Here is a 23,372-nt window from a genome sequence, read left to right as displayed (position 1 = left end):
TAAATTTATTTATATTTGTTAAATAAATGTATAAATTTATTTGAAATAGGAAAAAAAAAATCATTTATTATGAAATAAAAAAAATAAATAAATAAAAGTTAGGAAGAAGAAACCTATTTTCCAAAAATAAAATACTCCTATAGTAATTAAAGTATTACACATTTTTTCCCTCCCATATATTAAATTTTGAAATTCAATTATGTCTCCCTTTCCAATACAAACATCGCAATACACAAAGTGAACCTTTCTCCCAAAATTCCTCCGCCATGGATTCCGACGGCGACGAATCCGCCTTTCTACCGTCGGCGCTTGTCTCCCTAACGTCAATGGTGTCTCCGTCTCTGCGCCGCCTATCCAGCTGTTTCACACCGCCGAAGAAGCCGACCGTGAGAGCCAAGCCGCAGCTGGCCTGGGTGTCGCTCCAGGGACGGCTGATCGGAGCCGAGGAGGCGACGGCGGTGTCGAGCATTGACGCCAATGGCGTGCTCAGTACGGAGGCGGCGGCGGCGTGGGAGCTGTTTACCCCTATTCAACGCGTCCTGATTGTGGCCGTTGTCGCGGCGGCGGCGGCGAATTCGAAGAAGAATAAACAGATTTTTCAGCTGCAGAAATCTGTAGAAGTTAGGGTTAGTAATTCCTCTTTCGATTTCTGATTTTTTAGCGCAATTTCTTCATTTAATTCTTCTGTTTGCGACATTTTTTTTGCTACACTATCGGAATTAGGGCTTAATTTATGAGACATGAAATTTATATCTACTGCCTGATTTCTGCCATTGATGAACTGTCCAGTGTATTAAATTCGTCGATAATCTTCCATTTCTCTCGAATTCAAAATTTAAATACCAAATCCAACAAAAATCATAAATCAATTTGTTGGAGATTCCAGGCTTGAACACGATCTTCCTATTTTATTGCATACCTAAATTCTTCTGAATATTGTAGCAGTTCATTTCTTAAAAAATTGATGCAATCATGCCAAGACTTCAGTGTTCATTCCAATTAAATAGTTGTTGAATGTAATCTTTTATTCGTTCATCGATTTATTTTTAAAAAATTTGTTGTTTGAAGAACACAGAATCGAAACTAAGATGGCTACTCTGTTTTAGGATCAAGTGCTGTTAGAAATGCAACAAAAATTGGACACCATATGTGATCAGTTGAATCATTCCCGGGATCAACCAGAAGCCGTGCTTCCAAATTTCGAACACGATTGTAAGCCCGGTGTAAATCATCACTTGCAGACTAATGATTTCATGGTAACATACGATTGATTGATCTGATTTTTTTATCCCGGTACAATTGTTCCAAATTTTATTGCATCAACAAATATCTTCGTGTGCATATAGGCGACAAAAGGATCAAACTACGACGAATGCTTAAAGTACAAAACGCCGTCAATCGCCAACGAAGCTGAACCAGAGGAGCGCCGGATGTCTGATTTATCCGATTGGGCGCCGAGCATTGCTTCTTCAATTGACATTCAGGTTTGTCTCTACGACTTCGATCTCTTCCGTAGTTGAATCTTAGGTTACAAAGACTTGTAAGCTTCTTGCAGATGGATAATTCGGTAAACGAGCACGAATACAATGCCCTGATAAAGGAAAACCTCGACAAGGACGTCGCCATTAAAACACTTTCTTCGTATATCCAATCTTCGGATGCTTTAGCTTCTAAGGTAACAATCTTTTTCTAGCTTGTTTTGCTCCGTTTACACTTTGTTTAGCTTTCTTTAGTTTTCGTTTCCACATTATTGAGATATTTTAAATATTTAATTTATGATTTAAATTGGCGAAATTGCCCATAACTCTGCTGTAGTTTCTAGACTCAACGTTTTCTGTACTTTAAAAATTGTATGGCGCTATACTTTAATAAGCTTATTTTTTTTTATGTGACAAGATGATTTTCTGTATTATTTGCATGAAGTAAAGCGAAGGATGATTTACGCTGAATTTCAAAATTATAGGAAAATTATGGTCAATTTTGCCAATTAAATTTCTATTATCTAAGTCGTTATTATTAACACAGAGGATAGTCGAATTGGAAGATCTCATACGGCGCAAGAATATGATCATCAACAAACTACGAAAGGATGCAATAATTCTCGAACAAAAGGTATCGTAAAATTACCGAGCTTTCGAAACAAGTTTCAACTTTTCTATTCTTCGGTGTAACGTAAAACACAATCAGGTGATGAATTTGATGAGACTCCGGCGAAAATCATTCATGGCGTCGAGTTCTAAGTCGCCGCACGTTCCCATGCTAACAGACAACGTTCTATTCGACATGGACAGCACCACCGGCCCTTCGTCTTCCGACTCCGACGACTCCTCCAATAGAAGACAGGCTCTGTCTTCGAATCGAATGATCGAAGAAGGTTTGATAAATGGCCTCGACTTGAGTCGAGTTACGAGCTCTACTTCGATGGATCGGAATCGAAGTTCGACTACAGGTTCTAGAACAAGTCGAGCGACGACAATGTTGGGCGGAAGAGAAAGTTGGAGCGAGAGACGATTTCTGGAGAAGTCGAAGGAAGTGGTTGTGCATAAGAGGTGGGTTTGATTCGATCGTAATCGAAGAATTTGAATTCGGTATTTATCCAAAGAAGAATGTTTCATTTGGCAAGTTTTATGTTTCATCAATTTAATGTTTTGGATATAACCTTGGACAAAATTGAATATGTTAATTTATACTAATCATCGAACTTTTATCCTTAGGCTTTTTTTTTTCCTAATATTTTCTCTATACATATTTAATTCTGTTTTGAGTTTGTTTGATTATGATTTAAAATAAAAATATTGATTTGATTTTTAATTTAAATAGTATTTTAATTTGATATTTTTGTAAAAATATGTATATTATTGAAACCTGTGAAAAAAAAAATAATTAAAATATTAAGATAAAAAACTTAATTGTAGTTAAAAATTATTGAGACTTTTGTTAAATCCATATTGTGAGTTTTGCTATTGAAGTAACTCAATTGGTTGTATACATTCATAACGTGTGTACTTTATATATATATATATATATATATTCTGATTTTGCTATGGGATCAGATTTGTAGTATCAAAAGACTCTCACGTCATTTCGCCTAGTGTGATTTTTTCATCGGACCAGATTTATAAGGTATTAGGTTCGATTGGAGATTTATCGAGTGTACACTTTCGGGTAACAGTTGCGAATTTCTACGTCTAAAAAAAAAAAAAAAACTTTAAATGATACAGAATAAATAGGTGTGAAAGTTGCTGATCAAATATCGATTAGGTTAACATTATCATCAAAATGCTTTCAGTCTCATCTACATCATCACTTATTGAGCGTATAAGTATACAAGCGTGTATTTTATACATACATATGTGTATTTGTATACACACACTATACGACGATATAGATGAAGTGTGTGAGTTTGATTGTATATGTGTATTTGTATATACACAGATGAAGCGTGTGGGTTGGGTCGTTGATATGATCTCGCTTTGGAATCAGATCAACTGAATCAAAACACTTTAGGTCTCATTGGCATAATTACCTATTGGATGTATACAAACACACAAGTGTATGTATACACCCAATATATGATTATGAGGATGGTGTGAGGCTGTTGATCATATCTTGCTTTGGGATCAGATTAACAATATCAAAAGACTCATGGCTTAGTATGCATTATCACCCATTGGATTTATACATATACACATGTGTATGTACAAAATTACTTTATAAAATCATATGGGTGTACTTTTTATATATATATATATATACACAATAAATAATGATGTTGATGGAGCTAGATTCACACGTATGTATGTATATATATACTCAATAAATGATGATATAGATAGGCTAGCATGGAGGTCGGGATGCCGATTTGAGACCAGAGCAGGATAATATTAGTAACATCTAAAGGCTTCCACCTCATCTGCATCATCATCCATTGAATGTATACATCCGAGATCAGATGAACAGAATCAAAAAACTTCAACTCCACTTGCATCATCATATATTGAGTGTATACATACACATGTGTAAGTATACATTCAATAGGTGATGATGCGGATGGGGCTGCATGGGGTGGACCCGATGATTTTATTCTAAAATGGGGTAATTTTTAGAAATTTAATTAAAAATTAAAAAGAATGGAGATATAATATAATAAAATCGAGTAATATTTATTGTAAATAAATGTTGAATGAAAAATAATAATTAAATGAGAAAAAATTAATTTTAGTCCAAATATAATCAAAATTTTGGTTTTAATATAAAAGATTCATCAATCACATAATAAACAATTTCCATCAATTTTTGGTCCAATTATATACCATTTCAATCAATTTTGGTCCAATTATAAAAAAAATTGATTGAAATTCTTTATAATTAGACTAAAATTGAAGAATTTTTTTATATTGTCACGAAAATTGATAAATTTTAGTTATATCGAAACAAAAAATAATTTTTTCCTATTAAATATTATTATTTTTTTACTTTTTCAAATATATTAATTGTGTAAAAATAATATTTTTATTAAGAATTGTATATAATAAATAGTGTTTATATTTCAATTTTAATTAAAAAAAGACAAACACATAAGTTGCGTTTGATTGTAAATTAGAAGACAAAAAAACTGTATACACATATATCACTCGAGGACGTGAAAGGTACAACCAATCTAGACCGTAAATTCTCCCCGCTATCAACGGCCAAGAGTTTCTACAAGCGTAGCTTGATCCTAGTGCTGATTGGCCAATCTATGTAGACTTGGATCAATCCTTCCTCCCCCTTTGGGAAATCTCCACCGTCAGTATCCTTCTTTTGGTTCCAATCTAACGGTTCTTACATATCCTCATTTCCAGGTGAGTCAGAAACTTCCAATTATTCAAACGCTCCCGCTCAGGGAATTCGTACAAGAAACCCTAAATTCCCAAATTCGAAATTCTATATAACTTCCCATCCAAACCACCATCTCCGCCACTGTATTCGTAATCGTCGTCTGATATAGGCAGCAGGTTAAACGATCAATGGCGCGTACGAAGCAGACGGCGAGGAAATCCACCGGCGGAAAAGCACCCAGGAAGCAGCTGGCGACCAAGGCGGCCAGGAAATCCGCACCCGCCACGGGAGGCGTCAAGAAGCCTCATCGATTCAGGCCTGGAACTGTTGCGTTGAGAGAAATCAGGAAGTACCAGAAGAGCACGGAGCTGCTGATTCGGAAGTTGCCTTTCCAGAGGCTTGTACGGGAGATCGCCCAGGATTTTAAGACTGATCTTCGCTTCCAGAGCTCCGCCGTTGCGGCTCTTCAGGAGGCGGCGGAGGCTTATTTGGTCGGTTTGTTTGAGGATACAAATTTATGCGCCATTCATGCCAAGAGGGTAACTATCATGCCCAAGGATATTCAGCTGGCTAGGAGAATTAGGGGTGAGAGAGCTTAAAATTGATCTTAGGTTTTCTGTTTGTCTTGCTCTCTCGTTAATATAAATTGCCAAAATCACTGTAGTTCGGCTTGTATTGGGATGATCGGGTTGTCCATATATCAACCATCTTATGAAATCATTGTTTTGATCATTGGTTGCTATGACGCCATTAATTGTCCAAAGAAGTTATAAAATCCTATGCTGTATTTGCGCTGGTAGTAAAATCTGCTGTAGAACTAATTTTCATGTTAATTAGAATGTAATTATTTTACAGTAGTTTTCTGCCATTATTGAGATCAATACTCTAAGCATGTAGGATCTTGATCATACTTAAGTGTGCAGAAAGAATCTAATGTCACTGTAGTCTTCAGAATTGAGCACATTGCTGTTCTATGATTAGTTTTGTTAACAAGGGAGGGTATGCCAAGAACTTTAGGGAAGCTTCAATCATGAACATGTTAACATTCAATCCCACAAATGAAGTTGAAGAAAGGGTGACCTTTTGAACAGCAAGATGTGGTGTGTGATGATCTTTATTCTTGTTGAAACTCGAAAGCTTGCCACCAGTTCATACCATAAGCTGCTTCTCATTTTTCAGGTATCCGTTATTTATTGCTCCTTTTGTCGCCATTGTCAGTGTTCGATCAAATGTGAACTTTTCTATACCATTGGTTATAATTTATTGCACATCTGCTACTCTGTTGTATTGTAACTCTGCCCAACTGTGCATCTAGCTATTCATGTGCTTGCATAAATTGGCTTTTTGAATCCCCATCGATTGTTATCAGTTCACTTAATCATGATTTAGGCTATTTTCATTAGTTGTATTGATATTCCTACTTCATGAGTGCAATTTTCTATCCTTTAAAACTATGCAAGTAAAAAGTAAATCTGGGTTTTGTTTATTGACCATGTCCTGTTCTTGATTATTTTAAGAAATGCCTTTTGGTTTAGTCAAACTTTGAGCTTACAAACACCATAATTAAGCAGAGAAAAGCATGAAAAGTCGGATTAATCAAACTCTATTCCACTATAGTATAGTCAAATCCGCAAGCATAGCCTATAACGTATAATTATATGTTTTTTTGTTTAACATTTACAATAAGGTTAATCGATTGATCTCTCTCATCAATCAATCCATTGTCAGGTAACACCTCCTGTAAGAAAGCCAAAGAGGACAGAGAAAGAGTGGCAGACAGTAAAGGGGAAGCGGGGAGAGACCCTTAAGAGCAGCAAATAGTTAAAAAGGGACTAAGGCCAGAAGGAATCTTCCATGTTTCCCTGTTCTACAACCATGTCCATGTCGAAAAGGGACCTGGCCGGATGAGATTGCCCGCCTCTGCTGGACGAGGGAGATGCATTATCAGGTGAATTGTTCATCGAGAATTGGCGCATCCTCATGTGCACTACTTCTGCCTGTGCAAGTGCCAGCTGAGTTTGCAGCATTTCTATCTGCTGTTGCAATGACGATATTGCCCCTACGCAGCCGTACACTGGATCCCTTACCCGCGCATTTGCTTCATACACCATGGAACTCACTGCATCCCCTCTCTGATCTTCCGGCAACTCCTGTAAGATCCGAATCTCCCATTATTATATGTTTTTCGTTAATCTAGCAAGTAGAAATCACTAGTGTTAGATTCTAAATTGCGACGAGTGATGATGCCATGCTGACTCAATTTTGACATCAGCATTTTAGAATTCATTACATGTCAGTAGTGTTCGAGCTTCACATCATTTCGTGCTTTGGATTTGCTTTAGCAGTGACAAAAGCATCAAAAGTATATATTGCATTTGAACATGGTCAAGAATCTTTTGATTAAAAGCAGCATTTAATGACATCACATTATCTTTGAAAATTTATTTGGATATTATTTTTTGCATTCACACCACTTTTGTTGTTGTCTGTCTTGATTAGAGATTGCAATAAACTAAAAATCTCGAACATGGTAAGAAACTTGAACTGGATCGATGATGAGGATTACCTGGAGCATCTTGTTGACATTGCTGGCGCCGAAAACCTTATGAACTGTGGCAAACTTGTGGGGCTCTTCTGCGGGGAAATACGGCGCGAACATGCAATCCTCTGCGCATCTCCGCCTGAGGAGCTTACATGCCGCGCAAGGTGAGGCTGCCCCTTGTTTTCGACTACTACTCTCCTTCATCATAATGTGTTTTTATATGTGTGATTGTGTTCTGCTCTCTCTCTCTCTCTCTCTCTTCCTCTCTCTCTCTCTATATATGTTATATATATGTCTTTTTTGTGAGAATTGACACCCAAATATATATAGATGAACCCCAGTCCCACAGTGCTGTTTGCCATTAATAGGGTTTGCTTTTAGGGTTATATCATAACGTACTTGAGCATGCACCATTTTATTTATTTATTTGATAAATAAATAAATAACATGACAAGGACATGTTTGTTTGAAAGAAACAGCGTGGAGAAGAACTTAAAAGGCTTGTAAGAGAAGAGAAAAACATCCATGGATGCTGTAACTGTAATTAAAATCTTTGGATTGGTCCTACATTGGAACAAACTAGATTTTGGTCCTCAAAGTGTTTAGTATTGTCGCCTTTTATATTTCCTCTATTTATATATAGATATAGATATATATATATATATATCTATTTACTGCTCATAATTCAGTTATCCACTTGTGTCTGCAGACTTGGATTTCTTGCAGTAAAGGTTCCATATTTGCGTGTATATGTATCTTACTCTGGCGGCGGCTACAGTCAGCACTGAACAACACATCATGTGCTATTAGACAATACATAATATTATCAGAAACAAAACATTGTATATGTTAATATAATACAAATACACTACTATGAACAACAAACACATGCTATAGTACTGTCTGAGAACACACAATATTATTACAGACAACATATAGTATTACTACAAACAACACATTGTACATGTTAATATAATACAAATATAACACATGAACTAACAGCACAAACATGTGACATATTTGTATATATTACATTTGTTATTTGTGTTATTTGTATATATAATGCGTGCTGATGTTAAAAGTGATAGCAATGCTGATTTTTTAAATTCATTTTGGTAGTTTTGGCAATGAATATTCATATGTTAACGACTGGTCAATTTCAGGAATACGAGAACGGGTGGTTCCATTAAGATTGTGGATTAATTGTACGAACAAACTGTCTTCCTCAGAATTGAAGTCTGCAACTAATTCACTGTAAGAATCATCCCCCCTTTTTATTTCTTCCTCATATAAATCTTTATTATTGAATTAAATTCGAAATTAAATTTAGACAGTGACGGAGATGTGACGCCGTTGCGTTATTATTATTATTATTATTATTATTATTATTAAAGATGCGATTTATTCAAAATCATTAATGATGAAAACGTTTGAATTTCGCACGATAATTGGCGTAAAAAAGAACGTTGGAATCTGCTAACATGAATGAAATTATTATTTTAAATGCAATTGCAAAATTTGATTTGGATTGAATTTATTATTGTAGTACTTCCTCAGTCCATATTTATTTATATATTACTTTTTACATAAAATTTTTAGAAATATTAATATTATATTTGAATAAATTAAAAATAAAAATAAAAAATTAAATTAACTTTAGTATAATATAATATAAAAATAATGACCGTAATATATTACAAATTAAAAAGATATTTGTAATATTAATTGAATAATATAATTACTATAAAAAAAAATATATATATATTTTGTTATGAGAATCAAATAAAAAAATAAATAAATTGCGGCAGTATTAAATTACCAGTAAGTAGATGAAAAAGGAGCGTGAGGGTGTTGACTTAGTTAGTGTAGGCGGGAAGTTGGGCGGTAGTTGTGGAGGTTACATAGTTACGACAATCATTTGTTTTTGACTTTTGACCGTTGTAATAAATGAGCCGGACGGCGCCGGTGGCCACTAATTTAATTTTGTCCCTCAGGCGTGCCCAGGGCTTCCGCACACATTAATTATTATTATTATTTGTTTCCTTTATTATTATTATTATTATTATTATTATTATTATTATTATTTTTTAATTATTTTTCTTTTAAAATTAATTTTTATTTTAATTTACTGCAGTGGAAATGATGCCTTAACTACCAAAACGAAAGACAGTTGAACCATCAGTTCTTCGTATATTTATATATATATATATATGAATATCAGTTTATGTATGTCATATGTGTTGTTGGTTTATAATTATAAGTATATTGTATAACCACATGTGATGTGCTCCAATCAGCTATTATTTATGATGTATAAGACTGTGTTGTTAGTTCATATACTGTATTTGTATTATACGAATACATACGATGTTCTGTCTAAAGTAACACTGTGTGCTGCAATAAATATAGTTCTTTTGTTAGATCTAAAGATAGATAAGGGGGCATCAAACTATGCACAAGGCTAAGTAATGATTAAATTGTTTGACTTGTTGAGTTAATTAGTGATACTATTAATTATATCTTTGAATTATTTTTGTAGAATTCAAATGTTGGTGCAATTTGTGGGACTTCACTGTCCCGTGTTTGTTTGCATGCATGCAGTATATTATATGTATATATAGATATATATGGTATATAAAAAAGTATCCCACATCCAGGGGCATGCCTGGATTTGGGGGCTTGTTTGGGAATCCGTACGAGAATATAAAAAATGGTAGTTTAATTAATTAATTAATTAATTATATTTAAATTTTGATTATTTTTAAATTATTTTATATAATTAAATTAATCATAAATTGTGGTTTATTTTTCTCCCATTAAGTTCATCACATTCAAAATATACCAGAAAAATTGTGATAACCGGTTTTTCTTTTTAATTATAAATACTCTTATATACGGGTTATTAAACATACTGTCAGAAAATTAGAATACACCATCGCTGTTTGAGAGCAAGAGTTTCACAACGTCAACTTAGGTTCCAGGGTCTGACAATATCTTCCTAAGGATTCCAGAGTTCAACAACACTGTCTTCCCATGGTTCCAACCTACTGACTGTTTGCTTGAATAAGAAGATCTAAAGAACAAATTTAATTTTTAGCAATGGCCGGAGATTTGTTTAAATTTCATTATTTGCTTGCGTTAACAATTTCGTAATTATTTCTAACAAAAAAATTAGTCACTAAAATAAATTCTTGATATAATTATGTAAATAAATATTTGAATAACAAATGACAAAAAAATTGGTTTGGATTGGTATGAAAATAATGTTTGATGAGATATTTTGTTAGTAAAATTTTTTCGAAAAACACAGAGTCAAAATAGTTAAATTTGAAGAATCTTTGCTAAAGAAATGTATCCCAAATTTTTTACAATAATAATAATAAAAAAAAGACACCAATTTCCCTCATTTGATTTTGTGTCTTTAAAATTATTTGTTTTACAATCAATTTTTATTTATTTTTATTTTTATTTTTAAAATTCATTATGTTTGAAAATGAGCAAATAAGAACAAAAGGAATGAATTATAAGGAGAGATGGTGGGTGCACCCAATTATCAATTACTATGAATGGTGTACTCGAAGCTAACACACATGCATCTTATCCACTACCATTTTCTTGTTACTTTTCAAGGGCATATTAAGGGTGTGTTTGATTGAAGGATTTTAAAGAATTTTTACTATTCACAAATTATTATTTTTTTAAAAAAATATTAAATTAAATATATATTTTTTATATTATTTTAAAAATTAATTTTACATTCAAATAATCACATTGTACTACTATTTTAATTCAAATTTTTTACTATTCAAATCTCACACTAAATAAATTCTTGAACTGATATAATAGCTTGCAAATCCAGTCGGTTGAAAAAGCCAATAGATAAAAGGGTATAAATCATGTGCTGATGTATGTATTAACAAAGTATTAAATCAGCTGCTGAGATGACGTTCAACACAATGACGAAACTAGCAGTAAATATTCCGAGGGGGGAATTGATTTTTTCTTTTTTTTTTATATCGATTCAATGTTGTTTTTTTTTTTATTCATAATACACTCTGACAAAAAAAAATGAAAAATTAAATATTTTAGAAAAAATTTCAACAAAATTACATAAATTAATACTTTTTTTTATTATAAAAAATAAAATTTAAATACTAAAAATATAAATCCACAAACAGATAAAATTTTTATGACATCAAAAAATATATATATTTTGAGGACTGAGGTGACCTCTAAGCTCCGTGTAGTTCCGTACCTGATCAACAATATTGAATTTAAAAATTCAGCATGCTATCCTAAGTGAGAGATAAAATTCAATCAAGTGATCTTGTAATAAGCATTGTCACCTCTTATCCACTATAAAAATTAATTAAATATAATATATGCATACATGTAGGAAATAATGATGTTGCGAAAAGTGCAGTGTGTGTGCTTAAATGAATTTTTTTATTTTTTTATTTTTTATTTTCTGAAAAAACATAAACATAAAACATGAAAGATGAAGATGAAGGCACAACCAATCATTTCAGGAACCTCATTATTGTTTCTTATACTCCAAGTTTAAGCCATTACATTTAATTTACAAGTAAAGACCATTTTCTATCTTTGTTTATTTTATTTATTTATTAATTAAATATATGTTTGGTCTCATGTGTAACATCCCTTATTGTTTTGGTATTAAATCCATGTCAACATTTAGTAATGAAAATTGTCATATGACTAATCTATGTCAATGCACATAGTAATCGGTTAGATAAAATTCCATTTTTACTGTATATAGTTACAAAACTAAAATGATAACACATTAGAGTCATGAATATAAGAAATTGAAAATATTTATCTTATTATTATCTTTTTAATAGGTTTCATTACACTATTGTTTCTATTATTATTATTATTAAAAAAAAATGGGGTTTAAAAAGAAGGGAAGGCCTTAATTTAGGTGGAAAAGCAAAAGCCCTAAACAAAGATGTGGAATAAAAAGACAAGAATGGGTTTGGTTTGGTCATCACATATCATTTGTAATAATAATAATAATAATAATAATAATAGTTCATTAATCATAATTGTCTTTTTGGTATGAATTGACAAATTTATCATTTATGATAAGATAAAGATTAAAAGTGATAAATAAATAAAAGGTAAAAAATTAAAATTTGTATTTAAAAAAGAAAATAAGACAATAGTTATTAGATGTCCCAAATAAAAAAAACAAAAGACATTAGTTTGTGGAAGGACGTGGGGTATTATATTATTATTAATTCAATAATTCCCCTCCTCCTCCTTACTCCATATAAATAAATACTTAAATAAATAAATAGTACTCCTTCCGTCATGCAAATATGTGCTTTGACCAGATACGAATTTTAATAGCAGTACTTTGGGCAAGGTCCCTACAAAAGAAGATGAAAATGAAAGGCACTAATGAGAAAATTGGGAATTAGAGAGTGGGTTTCTTTTCCTCCTCCACCACACCAATTTTCATTACATCTCACCCTCACAATTCATAAAGAAAGAAACAACTAACTCCACACCAAGCTCGGAAACGAGTAGAGCGAGTTTGAGTATCAATTGTTCGATCTCGACTCAAATTTGTTAACGGTACAGACTCGACTAGTTAAAAATTCGAATCAAAATAGTGGCTGAGTTCAGCTTGTTAGGTTCAAATTCAAACTCAAGCTCGACTTGAATTTTATACATAAATTTTAAAAATTTTGATATAAAAAATTATATATATATATATTATATTAATAAATAAATAATATAAATATATTATTACAAAAGAATTCAATTGAATTACTCAGTGAGTCGAATTTGGCTCGTTTGTAAAAATAATAATTTTTTAGCTCGAACTCGCCTAATTTATTTCTACAAACTAATCGAGTCAAACTATTAATGAGGCGAACCGCGCTTGGCTCGCGAACTATTCAATTAGTCAAACTTTCTATCTATCTATGTGATCGATCAAACAAATCTCAATTATTTATTTATTTAATTAATTAGGTTAATTATTAAGCAGCAGCACTGTTCTGGTAATGCACCACTTTCTCATGCCCACCCCACTAACAGTAAAGTTAATTACTACTGCTTGTCTTCCCTCATTCGTACCGTACGTCATCTGTCTGCCTCTTCACATGTATTTTTCTTCCTTCCTTTTCACACCCGAAACCAAAACCAAACCCTCACATGCCTCCATTCTATTTATTTTAATTTTAATTTTAATTTTAATTCAATTTAATGCTCAGGCTCTCCCCTCCCCTTTAATGGCGGCGGCTGAGGAGATTAACGGTAATCGCGAGATCTGGCGGGAAGCAATCCAAGCAGCTCTCACCAAATCCGTCGAGCTTAGGGCAATCCACAACGCCTTCTTCATGAACACCAATTCCAATTCCAATTCCAGATTACCCTTACCCAGTTTAGCTTCATCTTCCTCCCCTACCGCTGCTTCTGCACACGATTATCCTATTTTCAATCCAGTAAGTTCCCGTTCCTTACATACCCTAAATTAATTAATTAATTAATTTCGAATTTCTTGCTTGTTTGTTTGGTGGGTTGTTAGGTCCAATTAAATATTATTTATTATTATCCCTGCTCGATTCCTTCTTAATTATATATATATATATATATATGTTGCCTGTAAATTAACAGAGTTACGAAGACAAGCCATCGCCAGCGGGCTATCGGAGATACGCTGAAAGTTGGGGTGGATTAGAAGAAACCCTCTTCAAGTTAGCTGATGATCGCCACTCCTTGTCGGGTTTCCGACCGCCGGCGCTGGCGGCGTCCGACGACTGCTCCAAGTGTCGGAGAAATAGTCTAGGGGATGTTAGGTCGGTATCTTCTTACAACAAATGCAGACCGGCTGCATCGGACTACAATTCCGACGGCGGCGGCGCGACGGGGATTGCTCCGGCGGCGTCGAGGAATAAAGGGCTGAGCTTTTCTTGGTTGTTGCCGAAACTGAAGAAAAAAATTAAAAGTGAGAGTTCGCCTCTCTGTCCGCAGACAGTCAATACGGCCGAATTCGAATTAATCGAGTCGTTGAAAAAAAAATTAATCGAAGCGCAACGCTGTCGCGACGATGCATTGATCGAATCCTCCGAGATGAAGTCATCTGTCGAGGAACTTCGTCGAAAATTGGGGATTTTGGAGTTGCATTGCGAAGAGCTGAAGACAGCATTGCGACAAGCCGTCCGGATGAAAGTCTCACCGCGGAGAGACAACTTTTCGATCGTTAAGACAAGAGGGAAATCCATTGATGGAAATCCGGACTATTCGATCCCCGTGAGCGACGAGGCCACAATCGAAGACTTCTTGCATATAGTGTCCGAATCGAGGTTATCCGCGAAGCAATTCTGCAAAGCATTGATCGCTAATATACAAGCAACGGACGAGACTCTAGTCGGCAACTTAAATTCGATCCTCGAGCCGTACAAGCTTTCGATGCATTGCAAGCATTCGAAAGCCGTGTTGTACCATTTGGAAGCCGTCGTAAACCGTTTGCTCTACGAGGACTTCGAGAACGGCGCATTCGAAAGAAACGGCGCTGCGAAGTTCCTCGACCCGGATCAAGAACGACGCAGCAAGCTCCGGGCTTTCGCCGCAACGAGAAACATGAGTCGGAACGACGCGCAGCGGAAAGGGGCTAAGAATTGTGACGGCGGGGGCGACGAATTCGGCAAGTTTTGCGATCGGAAAATGCACAGCGTTGCGGCGGCGTTGGGGTGGACGAGGCCGTGGCTGGAGGAGACACTCGAGGCATTTTTTGCGGCGGTGAAAGGCGTCTGGTTGTTGCATTTGTTGGCGTTTTCTTTCGATCCGCCTTTGCGGATCCTAAGAGTCGGGGAAAACCGCATTTTCGAGAGTCATTACATGGACGACATATTTGCTGATAAGCTAAAGCCGATGGTTCGGTCGAGAACGAAGATTATGGTGATGCCGGGGTTTTTTGTTCATGACAAGGTGCTAAGATGTAAGGTTATTTGTAAATAGAAATCTGTTGTATGAATATGAAGTTTTGGAAGACAAAATATTACTACCTCTGTCCAGCCATAAATTAACAGTGATTTTTTTTTTTTTTTTGTATTTAATCTTTAAATGTTAATTATTATATCAAAAATTTGATACAAATAAAAAAAAAATGACAAAAAGTATATCTATTCGTATCTTATAATACAAATATAATCATATTTTTGGAATAAACTATTCAAATATAAAAATATTTTTAATGTTAAATAGAATGTCTTAAAAACATATGTTTACTTCCTCGCTGGTCGCGGGAAGGAAAAGAAAGTAGTATATTTTTATAAAAGAGAGTGAAATAAGAAAAATATCTTTGGTTTATTACAATGGCCATTTCCCTTATAGTTATCACATTTTTATTTAATACTATGGTATTAAGTGGGCTAATATTATTGTTTAAACCGGCCCAATTTGTAAAGCCCAATAATATCTGATATGGGCTGTCAAAACCAGCTGGAGCATACCTGAGCCCAGCACGCTGATTAGGTTGTAGATAAAGGCTCCTTTACACATATTCTTTAAAGTTATGATATAATACATAATCTATATTATAATACTTCCTCCAACCGCTTTAAGATATTTTTTATATTATTGTATTTAATATTAAAAATATTTTTATATTTGTATAATTATTTTGTACAAATATCCTTCTATTAATATTATAATACACTAATTAAAATATTTTTGTAATTTTTTATTAATTTATACTATATTTTGATATAATAATTAATATTCAAAATCAATATACAAAAAGTAAATAAAACCCTTGAAATCGGACGAATGTAGTATTATATTAATAAATTCTCATTAATTTTATAAAAAATTTAAAATTCTAAATTTTTTATTTAAATAAAAGTTTTGAAATTTTTTATTTTAAAAAATAATATCTCTTCAATTTCAATTCAATATATATATATATTATTATTATAGAAAAAATAATTCATTTATTAATATCAAAATATCTTTAATTTTTATAAAATATATTCATTTATTTGTACTTGAGATGAAAGAAATATTAAAATATATGGCATTCTTCAAATTAAATATCTATTTAGATTGAGATTTTTTGAATGGAGCATTTAATGTTATGTTTTGTAAAAAATTATATTTGATGTATTTTATTTCATTTAATTTTTTTAAAGTTTAGCATTAAAAACTTTAAGAAACATATATTTAATATAGAGCATGAATTTTTCTAAATATATGAATGTCTTTAACATCAAATTAGCCGACAAATTTATTTATCTTTTAAAGAAATATGTGAACGATAATATTTCAATTTGACCCACTCTTAATATCGCCTACATAATTAGATAATACTCTCCATCCGTCCCATGACAAAGTATCTATTTTTCCATTTTAGTTCGTCCCATAACAAACTATTCATTTCTTTTTTTAATAACTGTGCTATGTACCTAACATTACAAATACCCTTACAACTTACAATATATTACACAAATGTCATTACCTTTATATCACACATACTAATAAGGTTATTTTAGTCATTTCTACTTTATTCATACTATATCCCAATATAATACTAATATTTCTAAAACTACGTGCAAAAAGCAAATGGATACTTACTTTGGGACGGAGGGTATATATATATATCTTTTGGTTGTTCTAAGAGCATCTCCAATTAATAGCGCCGGGTTGGTTTATTTGGCGTCGATTGTCTGTAATCGACGCCGAATCTTGCGCCACTTTTTAGCGTTGCTTTATTATTTATTTTTTTATTTTTAATATTTTTAAAATTATAAATTTGATTTTTAAATTTAATTTTTATTTTTTAAAATTTTTAAAAATTTTGTTTTAAATTATAAAAATAAAAAGTTGTTTAAAATAATAGGAAAAATTGAATATTTGAAGGATAATAGTGAAAAATGGAGTTATGGTTGAAGTAAAATTACTGTAGCAATAACATATTTGGAGTTAAAACTGGATAAATGGTATTGATGAGTTGGAGATGACCTAAAGGATCACGAAGGATATATATATATACTCCCTCCGTCCCATATCTATATATCAATTTGCTTTTTGCACGGAGTTTTAGAAATATTAGTATTATATTATGATAAAGTAGAAATAAAGCTAAAAAGATTAAATTAACTCTATTAGTATTGTATGATATAAATGTAATGACATTTGTGTAATATATTGTAAATTGGAAGAGTATTTGTAATGTTAGGTAGATAATTATGGGACGGATCAAAATGGAAAAATGAATAGATTGTTAAGGGACGGAGAAAGTATTATTTATTTTCGAAATGTTATAAGTAACCAGTCATGTTTTTAAATTATATGAATAAAATGAATTGTATAAATGTAAAAGACCAACTCCTATCTATGGATGAGCTGATGTTAGGTTATTCAATTGATTAAATAAAAATTAAATGAATTTATTAAACTATTTTTGTCAATAATATACACATTTTATTTTGAAATTTTACTAAAAGAACATCTACAAGGACAAAACGTATTTAAAAAATTTGTACTCACATGTGAGATCAGTCTATAATTTCAACATGTCCGACTTACAACGCAACGTGCTGAGGTGTTATAATAAATGATTGAATTTATGCAACAATAATTTAATTTATATTTATGATATAAAAATAATATATATATATTTATATATATATATATATATTTAAATTTATAGGTAAAAGTAGCTATTTCAAAATATTTAAAACTCAAATCAGTTTTTACTGTTAAGTAAAAAAAAATTAGCATTTGATAGTTATTTGAATTATGATGTGTTATATTTAATTCAAAATAAAAATAAATTATGTTTTAAATATTATATAAATTATATTTCAATTAAATTATATTCAATATAATTGCGATTTTGCTAATAAAACTTTAGAAAGAGATATATGTAACTTTAATATAGTATGTAACACCATTTATTATTTTGACTCTCGAATTGAAACACATATTGAAATGTTTTATATCCTTAGTTTATTGAACATTTTTTAACTATTTAACCAATCAAACAGCTAATTTAGGTGTTTGGTAAATCAGTTTTTTTTGAATAGTTTTTTGGACCCAAAAACTTAACTTACCTAGCCGTTTTGAAATAGTTTTTTCAGTATAATTTTTTTTATTTGCCCTTAAAAGTTTATTATGTATTTTACACAAATAAATATATTTTGATTATTTATTAATTATATTAGAATATTTTATTATATTATATTTTTTCTTTTATAAATTTAAAATAAGTAATTTATATATATAAATTTAATAAAATGAACACAAAATAGAAAATATAAAAATTAATAATTTATTTCTATATTAAAATTACATTATATAAATTTTATACTAAAAACAAATTAAATAAATTAAATTTATTGAAAATTATAAATATAATGAACTAATCGATAATTAATATAATAAATATATATACAAAAAATTTATTATTTTATATTTTACATCACTGAGATTCCCAATAAAAAAATCTATTTATATTTTTTGATAAAAATATATTATTTTTTAAATTTAACTATAATAAAAATAACTACTACTTCATAATACTTTTACAAATTTCAATAACTAATAACAAAAAATTTCAAACATTCTAAACTCAAAAGAACACAATTGAATATGTTAGAAAAAAATAAAATATAAATATCCTCAATTATCATTTTACGTATAAAAACAACTAATACCAAACAGTTGTTGTACCAAACATTTTAATACAAATAACTAATTGAATCAGTTAGTCAAACCGGCTAACTGAATCAGCTAACGGCTATCGATTAACTGAATCAGCTATCAACTAATTGCCAAATACGCCCATAATCCTTAATCATTAAAAGGATCATTGTACCATAATATTATCACGTGCACTAACATGGGATAATCATATGCTATCTTTTACACTAAATATTAATGTAAATTTTAAGTTCTAAATAAATATAAATAAATATCTTTTAATAAATAAACATAAATATCTTCTAATAAATATAAAAAATTAATTTCTTATTAACATTTAGCTCCAATAATACCTGATGACATTTCAACTACTACGGATTAAGTATAAAATACTTAATATATATGCTTCACATAAATACAAGATATTTATCACTTTGATACAATATATAAAAAAATAATAAATTAGTTAATAAAAAATTATATATATATATATATAATTTTTGAAGAGTAGAATTTAGAAACAAGATATTATTAGTGGGCCTTACTTTAAAGAAGATTTGAGAAATAATTGACATAAAAAATAAAAAAAAATACTATATCCATCCGACTCTATTAGTGTCATATAATACTATTATAATGATATTTGCACAAAAAATTATACAAATATAAAAATATTTTGAATGTTAAATACAATGACGTAAAAGGTAAATGAGACCCTTAGAGCCGGACCGAGAGAGTATTATTGTTAAAATTAAAAACATAATACCAACTTTGAGTTAATTTGTGACCAAACATAGCCAGAATAATTTATCATTAATACTCCATCCTTCTCGGCCCAAAATAACTTTTGAATTTTTATAGTTGATTAAGATATAATATTTTTTTTATTGATTAATGTTAGCATGTAAAATAATTTTGATTTTTATGTATAAATTAATTAGATGTATAATGATATATTTGCAATTGATGAAAAATCATAATTTTTATTAAAATAAAAAATAAATACTTTTGAGTTGAATAAATAGAAATAATGTTTCATTTGTCCTACAAAAATTGTCATTTTCTTCAATTTCTGTCGGTCTTATATAATTTTTATAAAAATCAGATAACAATTTGTCTAAAAAAAAACTATTAAATGAAGGATTAATCAATTATTTATTTATTTATTTTATTCAAAAAAATTATTTAAGATATTTTACATTTTTTATTTGTATAAAAATTACGTAATTTAAGTCTTTATATAGAACCAAACATCAGTTTTGGACAAATAGGGAATTTCGTGCAAACTTACATAAATACAAGAGGATTTCATACCATAAATAAAATATAAGGTGTTTTGTGCATTTTTACTAAAATACAATAGGGTGTTATATAATTTACTCTACAATTTTTTTAGTGAATTATTTCTTGCGCTTGAATATAATATGGTATCAGAGTCACATTTCTCCCAATACGTTCAATTTAGAATGTATATAGAGGTTTTCCGATTTTAAGATTGGCTACAGTTATTCGTCTATCAAATATGCTTTTCAATTTCAATAAATCATATGTTCGATCCTTGATTATTTGCCGTGATTCTAGTGAGAGACATGTTTTTTTTTTACTGCATTGATTTTTTTTTTTTTTTTTTAAATTCTAATTACGAATGAATTTCGTATATGACTTTAGCTCCATTATAAATTAGTCTCATTTTCGACTCTAATTTTGTTTAGAGCGAATTCTGTTTTCGACATTCTATTGTGAGCGTATCATATTTTTTACTTTAATTCAGTTTAGAGCGTTGCTACATCATATTTAATTTCTTTTGCAAACTTAAGTTGTTTATGCGACTATTTGAATTGAAGATGAAATATTGAGATATTTTAAATATTTAACTTTTTGTTTAGATTATATTTCTACTATTCATAGTAATTTGTTATAATCTAGTTATATTATTATATTAAATTGGTATTATTGAAGTTAATCAAATTTATATCGTGCTTATATATTGTTCTTGATTTTATGATTAATAATATCTATTCCTAAAATTTTATAGGGTAAACTGTTTTTTTAATCCCGTAATTGTAACTGGACCTCCTTATCATTATAATTCCGTAGGTGGAGTCTATCGCAAACTAGTCCCATAAGTGAAAAAATTTCGTTGTTTTAGTCCTCCGGCACCGAAGACGCCCGCGTGGCTCGCCGGAGGCCACGTGTCCGCCACGTCAGCGACACTTGGCGGACACGTGGATTTTATTTAATTTTTTTAAAAAATTTATTTTTAATTTTATTTGCCTTTTTTAATTTTTTTATTTGGTCCAATTGAAAAAAAAAATTAAAAAAATTAAATTAAAAAATTAAAAAAAATAAAATCCATGTGTCCGCCGGGTGTCGCCAACCTGGCGGACATGTGGCTTCCGGCGAGCCACGCGGACTTCTCCCGCTCCGGAGGACTAAAACAACGAAATTTTTTCACTTATAGGATTAGTTTGCGACATGCTCCACTTACGAAACTAAAATGATAAGATAGTCCAATTACGGGACTAAAAAAACAGTTTATCCAATTTTATATTATGTAACAATCATTATCAAGATGACATTAATTAAATTGTTTTGTTCGCTTGCTTAAATGGTCCAGATATATTATATTGACATTTTTGTATTTTCTATATTAAATAATAATAATAATAATAATATAACATATATTTTATAATTATTTTTGGTTTGAGTTATTTTAATACTTTATATATATTTTTTTTATTTACTATTTTATTATTTTATATACGATTTTTGACCAATTCTAAAAATATTGACAATTAGAGGGGTTTTTTTTTTTTTTTTTGATTTAAAATTTTATTTAAATAATATTTTGTAAAAAAAAATTTATTAGAGGATAATATCTACTAACTTTAGATTTGAAATGTAAGTATAAAACAAACAAACCCAAAATAAAATATCTTTACATTTTATGTACTTAAAAATAGCAGTATAATGATATCTTTATTATTTATAAAAAAAATGTTGAAATAGGTTAAGTTTGTCGGGTTGGTCTATCCTGTCACATTTTTAAGATGAGTTTTGTTATAATTTTTTAAATATGTTAAAATACGAGTGAGGCAATTAATGCACGTCACAAGTTGAAAATGAGCTAATCCACTGATCAAAAATTTATTTGATTGTAATTTAAAATTATTTTGAAATGAGGTATTAATTTTAATTTTTGTTTAGATAATATTTATATGTAATATTTTGTAAAAATCATGATAATAATATGAAAATCATACAAATTGAATAATGGTGCTTTTTATTTGAAATAAAAAAACAAATATACCATATGTGAATATAGTAATAATTATTCTTTATATTATAGTTATAGGATATTTTTAAGATTATATTTTGTAAGTATTTTAAAAAAATAAATTATATTAAATTAAAGTAATCAATTAATTTATTAAAAATTTCATATTAAGATAAAAGAATTAACCAAATACTTTGCTTAGTTGCTCTTCTTCTTTAACTATCTCTTCAATATCATCCTTTTTTTGTTACGATTTTCCTTTCGTGTGTTTTGTTGTCTTTCATATTTTGTTGTTTTATAATTTTTTCCTTCTACAATTAATTGACAAATTTGTATAATTAATTTTAATTTAATTTTTAAATATTTTATATTTAATTTGTTCACTAAGAATTTTTGAATAGATTTATTTTTAATATTAAATAAGAAAAATTACATCGATAATCTAAAAAAATAATATTTTTTAATTAAAAATTTAATTTTTGTGAATAAATAAAAAAATATTATATATATCATATTAATCAGTATATATATGAAGAAACCCATTATTACATCGCCTATAAGGGGTGCAAAAATTTGGGGGGGTCCAACCCACCCCCAAATTCCCCCCTTCCCTCCAATTTTGCAGCCCGCTACAGTGTTAATATGGAATTTGTGTTCGTGTTTTGTGAGTTTGTGTTGTATTTTGTGGTATTTGTGTATTTTTATTATTTTTTTTCGATATATTGTGTTATTTAATTTTTTTAAAAATTATGTATAGTTTTATTTTTTGAAAAGTGATATAATTTTATTTTTTAAAAATTATGTATAATTTTATTTTTTTTAAAAGTGATATATAATTTTACCTTTCGAAAAGTGATATATAATTATATAGTTTTTTAAAAAATAATGTGTAATTATATGTATTTGGGTTATATTGTAAAAATAAATTAAAGTTGGAGTGTAATTTATAAATATAAAAAGTTATGTAAAATAATATAAAAGAGGAATATATATGGAATTTTTAGAATGAAAAATTGAAGTTTATGGTTGATAAAATTACTGTAGATCAACTGCATT

The 23,372-nt window shown here is 30.0% G+C and overlaps 4 protein-coding genes across 4 annotated transcripts; 3 read left to right on the top strand and 1 right to left on the bottom strand.

Annotated features, from left to right (window-relative positions):
* The first annotated feature begins 203 nt into the window (after window positions 1-203).
* On the top strand, window positions 204-2,695 carry LOC127258989 (uncharacterized). Its single transcript, XM_051286099.1, has 6 exons — window positions 204-626; window positions 1,107-1,256; window positions 1,347-1,484; window positions 1,556-1,675; window positions 2,026-2,112; window positions 2,188-2,695. Exons 1-6 carry the CDS (start codon window positions 267-269, stop codon window positions 2,557-2,559), a joined length of 1,227 nt encoding a protein of 408 aa, XP_051142056.1. The 5' UTR covers window positions 204-266; the 3' UTR covers window positions 2,560-2,695.
* A 2,184-nt stretch (window positions 2,696-4,879) lies between these two features.
* LOC127259145 (histone H3.2) lies at window positions 4,880-5,647 on the top strand. The gene has a single exon (XM_051286288.1). The coding sequence runs from the start codon at window positions 5,010-5,012 to the stop codon at window positions 5,418-5,420; it is 411 nt and encodes a 136-aa protein (XP_051142245.1). The 5' UTR covers window positions 4,880-5,009; the 3' UTR covers window positions 5,421-5,647.
* Window positions 5,648-6,434: 787 nt separating this feature from the next.
* On the bottom strand, window positions 6,435-7,611 carry LOC127259141 (LOB domain-containing protein 4-like). Its single transcript, XM_051286287.1, has 2 exons — window positions 7,388-7,611; window positions 6,435-6,971 (listed from the first exon to the last, which is right to left on the bottom strand). The coding sequence occupies exons 1-2, from the start codon at window positions 7,568-7,570 to the stop codon at window positions 6,654-6,656; spliced, it is 501 nt and encodes a 166-aa protein (XP_051142244.1). The 5' UTR covers window positions 7,571-7,611; the 3' UTR covers window positions 6,435-6,653.
* A 5,795-nt stretch (window positions 7,612-13,406) lies between these two features.
* Window positions 13,407-15,401, top strand: LOC127258719 (IRK-interacting protein-like). Its single transcript, XM_051285671.1, has 2 exons — window positions 13,407-13,839; window positions 14,012-15,401. The coding sequence occupies exons 1-2, from the start codon at window positions 13,414-13,416 to the stop codon at window positions 15,353-15,355; spliced, it is 1,770 nt and encodes a 589-aa protein (XP_051141628.1). The 5' UTR covers window positions 13,407-13,413; the 3' UTR covers window positions 15,356-15,401.
* The last annotated feature ends 7,971 nt before the right edge of the window (window positions 15,402-23,372 follow it).

The sequence above is a fragment of the Andrographis paniculata genome, unplaced genomic scaffold (assembly GCF_009805555.1).
Source record: "Andrographis paniculata isolate CXL003 unplaced genomic scaffold, ASM980555v1 Contig5END, whole genome shotgun sequence".
Lineage (NCBI taxonomy): Eukaryota > Viridiplantae > Streptophyta > Magnoliopsida > Lamiales > Acanthaceae > Andrographis > Andrographis paniculata.
The sequence above is the reverse complement of the archived record's forward strand: the minus strand, read 5'-3'. Positions and strand labels throughout refer to the sequence as shown.

Coding starts and splice junctions, on each gene's coding strand:
- LOC127258989 (XM_051286099.1), top strand. CDS start 267: ATGGATTCCGACGGCGACGAATCCGCCTTTCTACCGTCGGCGCTTGTC. Junction 1,485..1,555: donor CTTCTTCAATTGACATTCAG/GTTTGTCTCTAC, acceptor AGCTTCTTGCAG/ATGGATAATTCGGTAAACGA. Junction 2,113..2,187: donor CAATAATTCTCGAACAAAAG/GTATCGTAAAAT, acceptor AAACACAATCAG/GTGATGAATTTGATGAGACT.
- LOC127259145 (XM_051286288.1), top strand. CDS start 5,010: ATGGCGCGTACGAAGCAGACGGCGAGGAAATCCACCGGCGGAAAAGCA.
- LOC127259141 (XM_051286287.1), bottom strand. CDS start 7,570: ATGATGAAGGAGAGTAGTAGTCGAAAACAAGGGGCAGCCTCACCTTGC. Junction 6,972..7,387: donor ATGTCAACAAGATGCTCCAG/GTAATCCTCATC, acceptor CGGATCTTACAG/GAGTTGCCGGAAGATCAGAG.
- LOC127258719 (XM_051285671.1), top strand. CDS start 13,414: ATGCCCACCCCACTAACAGTAAAGTTAATTACTACTGCTTGTCTTCCC. Junction 13,840..14,011: donor ATTATCCTATTTTCAATCCA/GTAAGTTCCCGT, acceptor GTAAATTAACAG/AGTTACGAAGACAAGCCATC.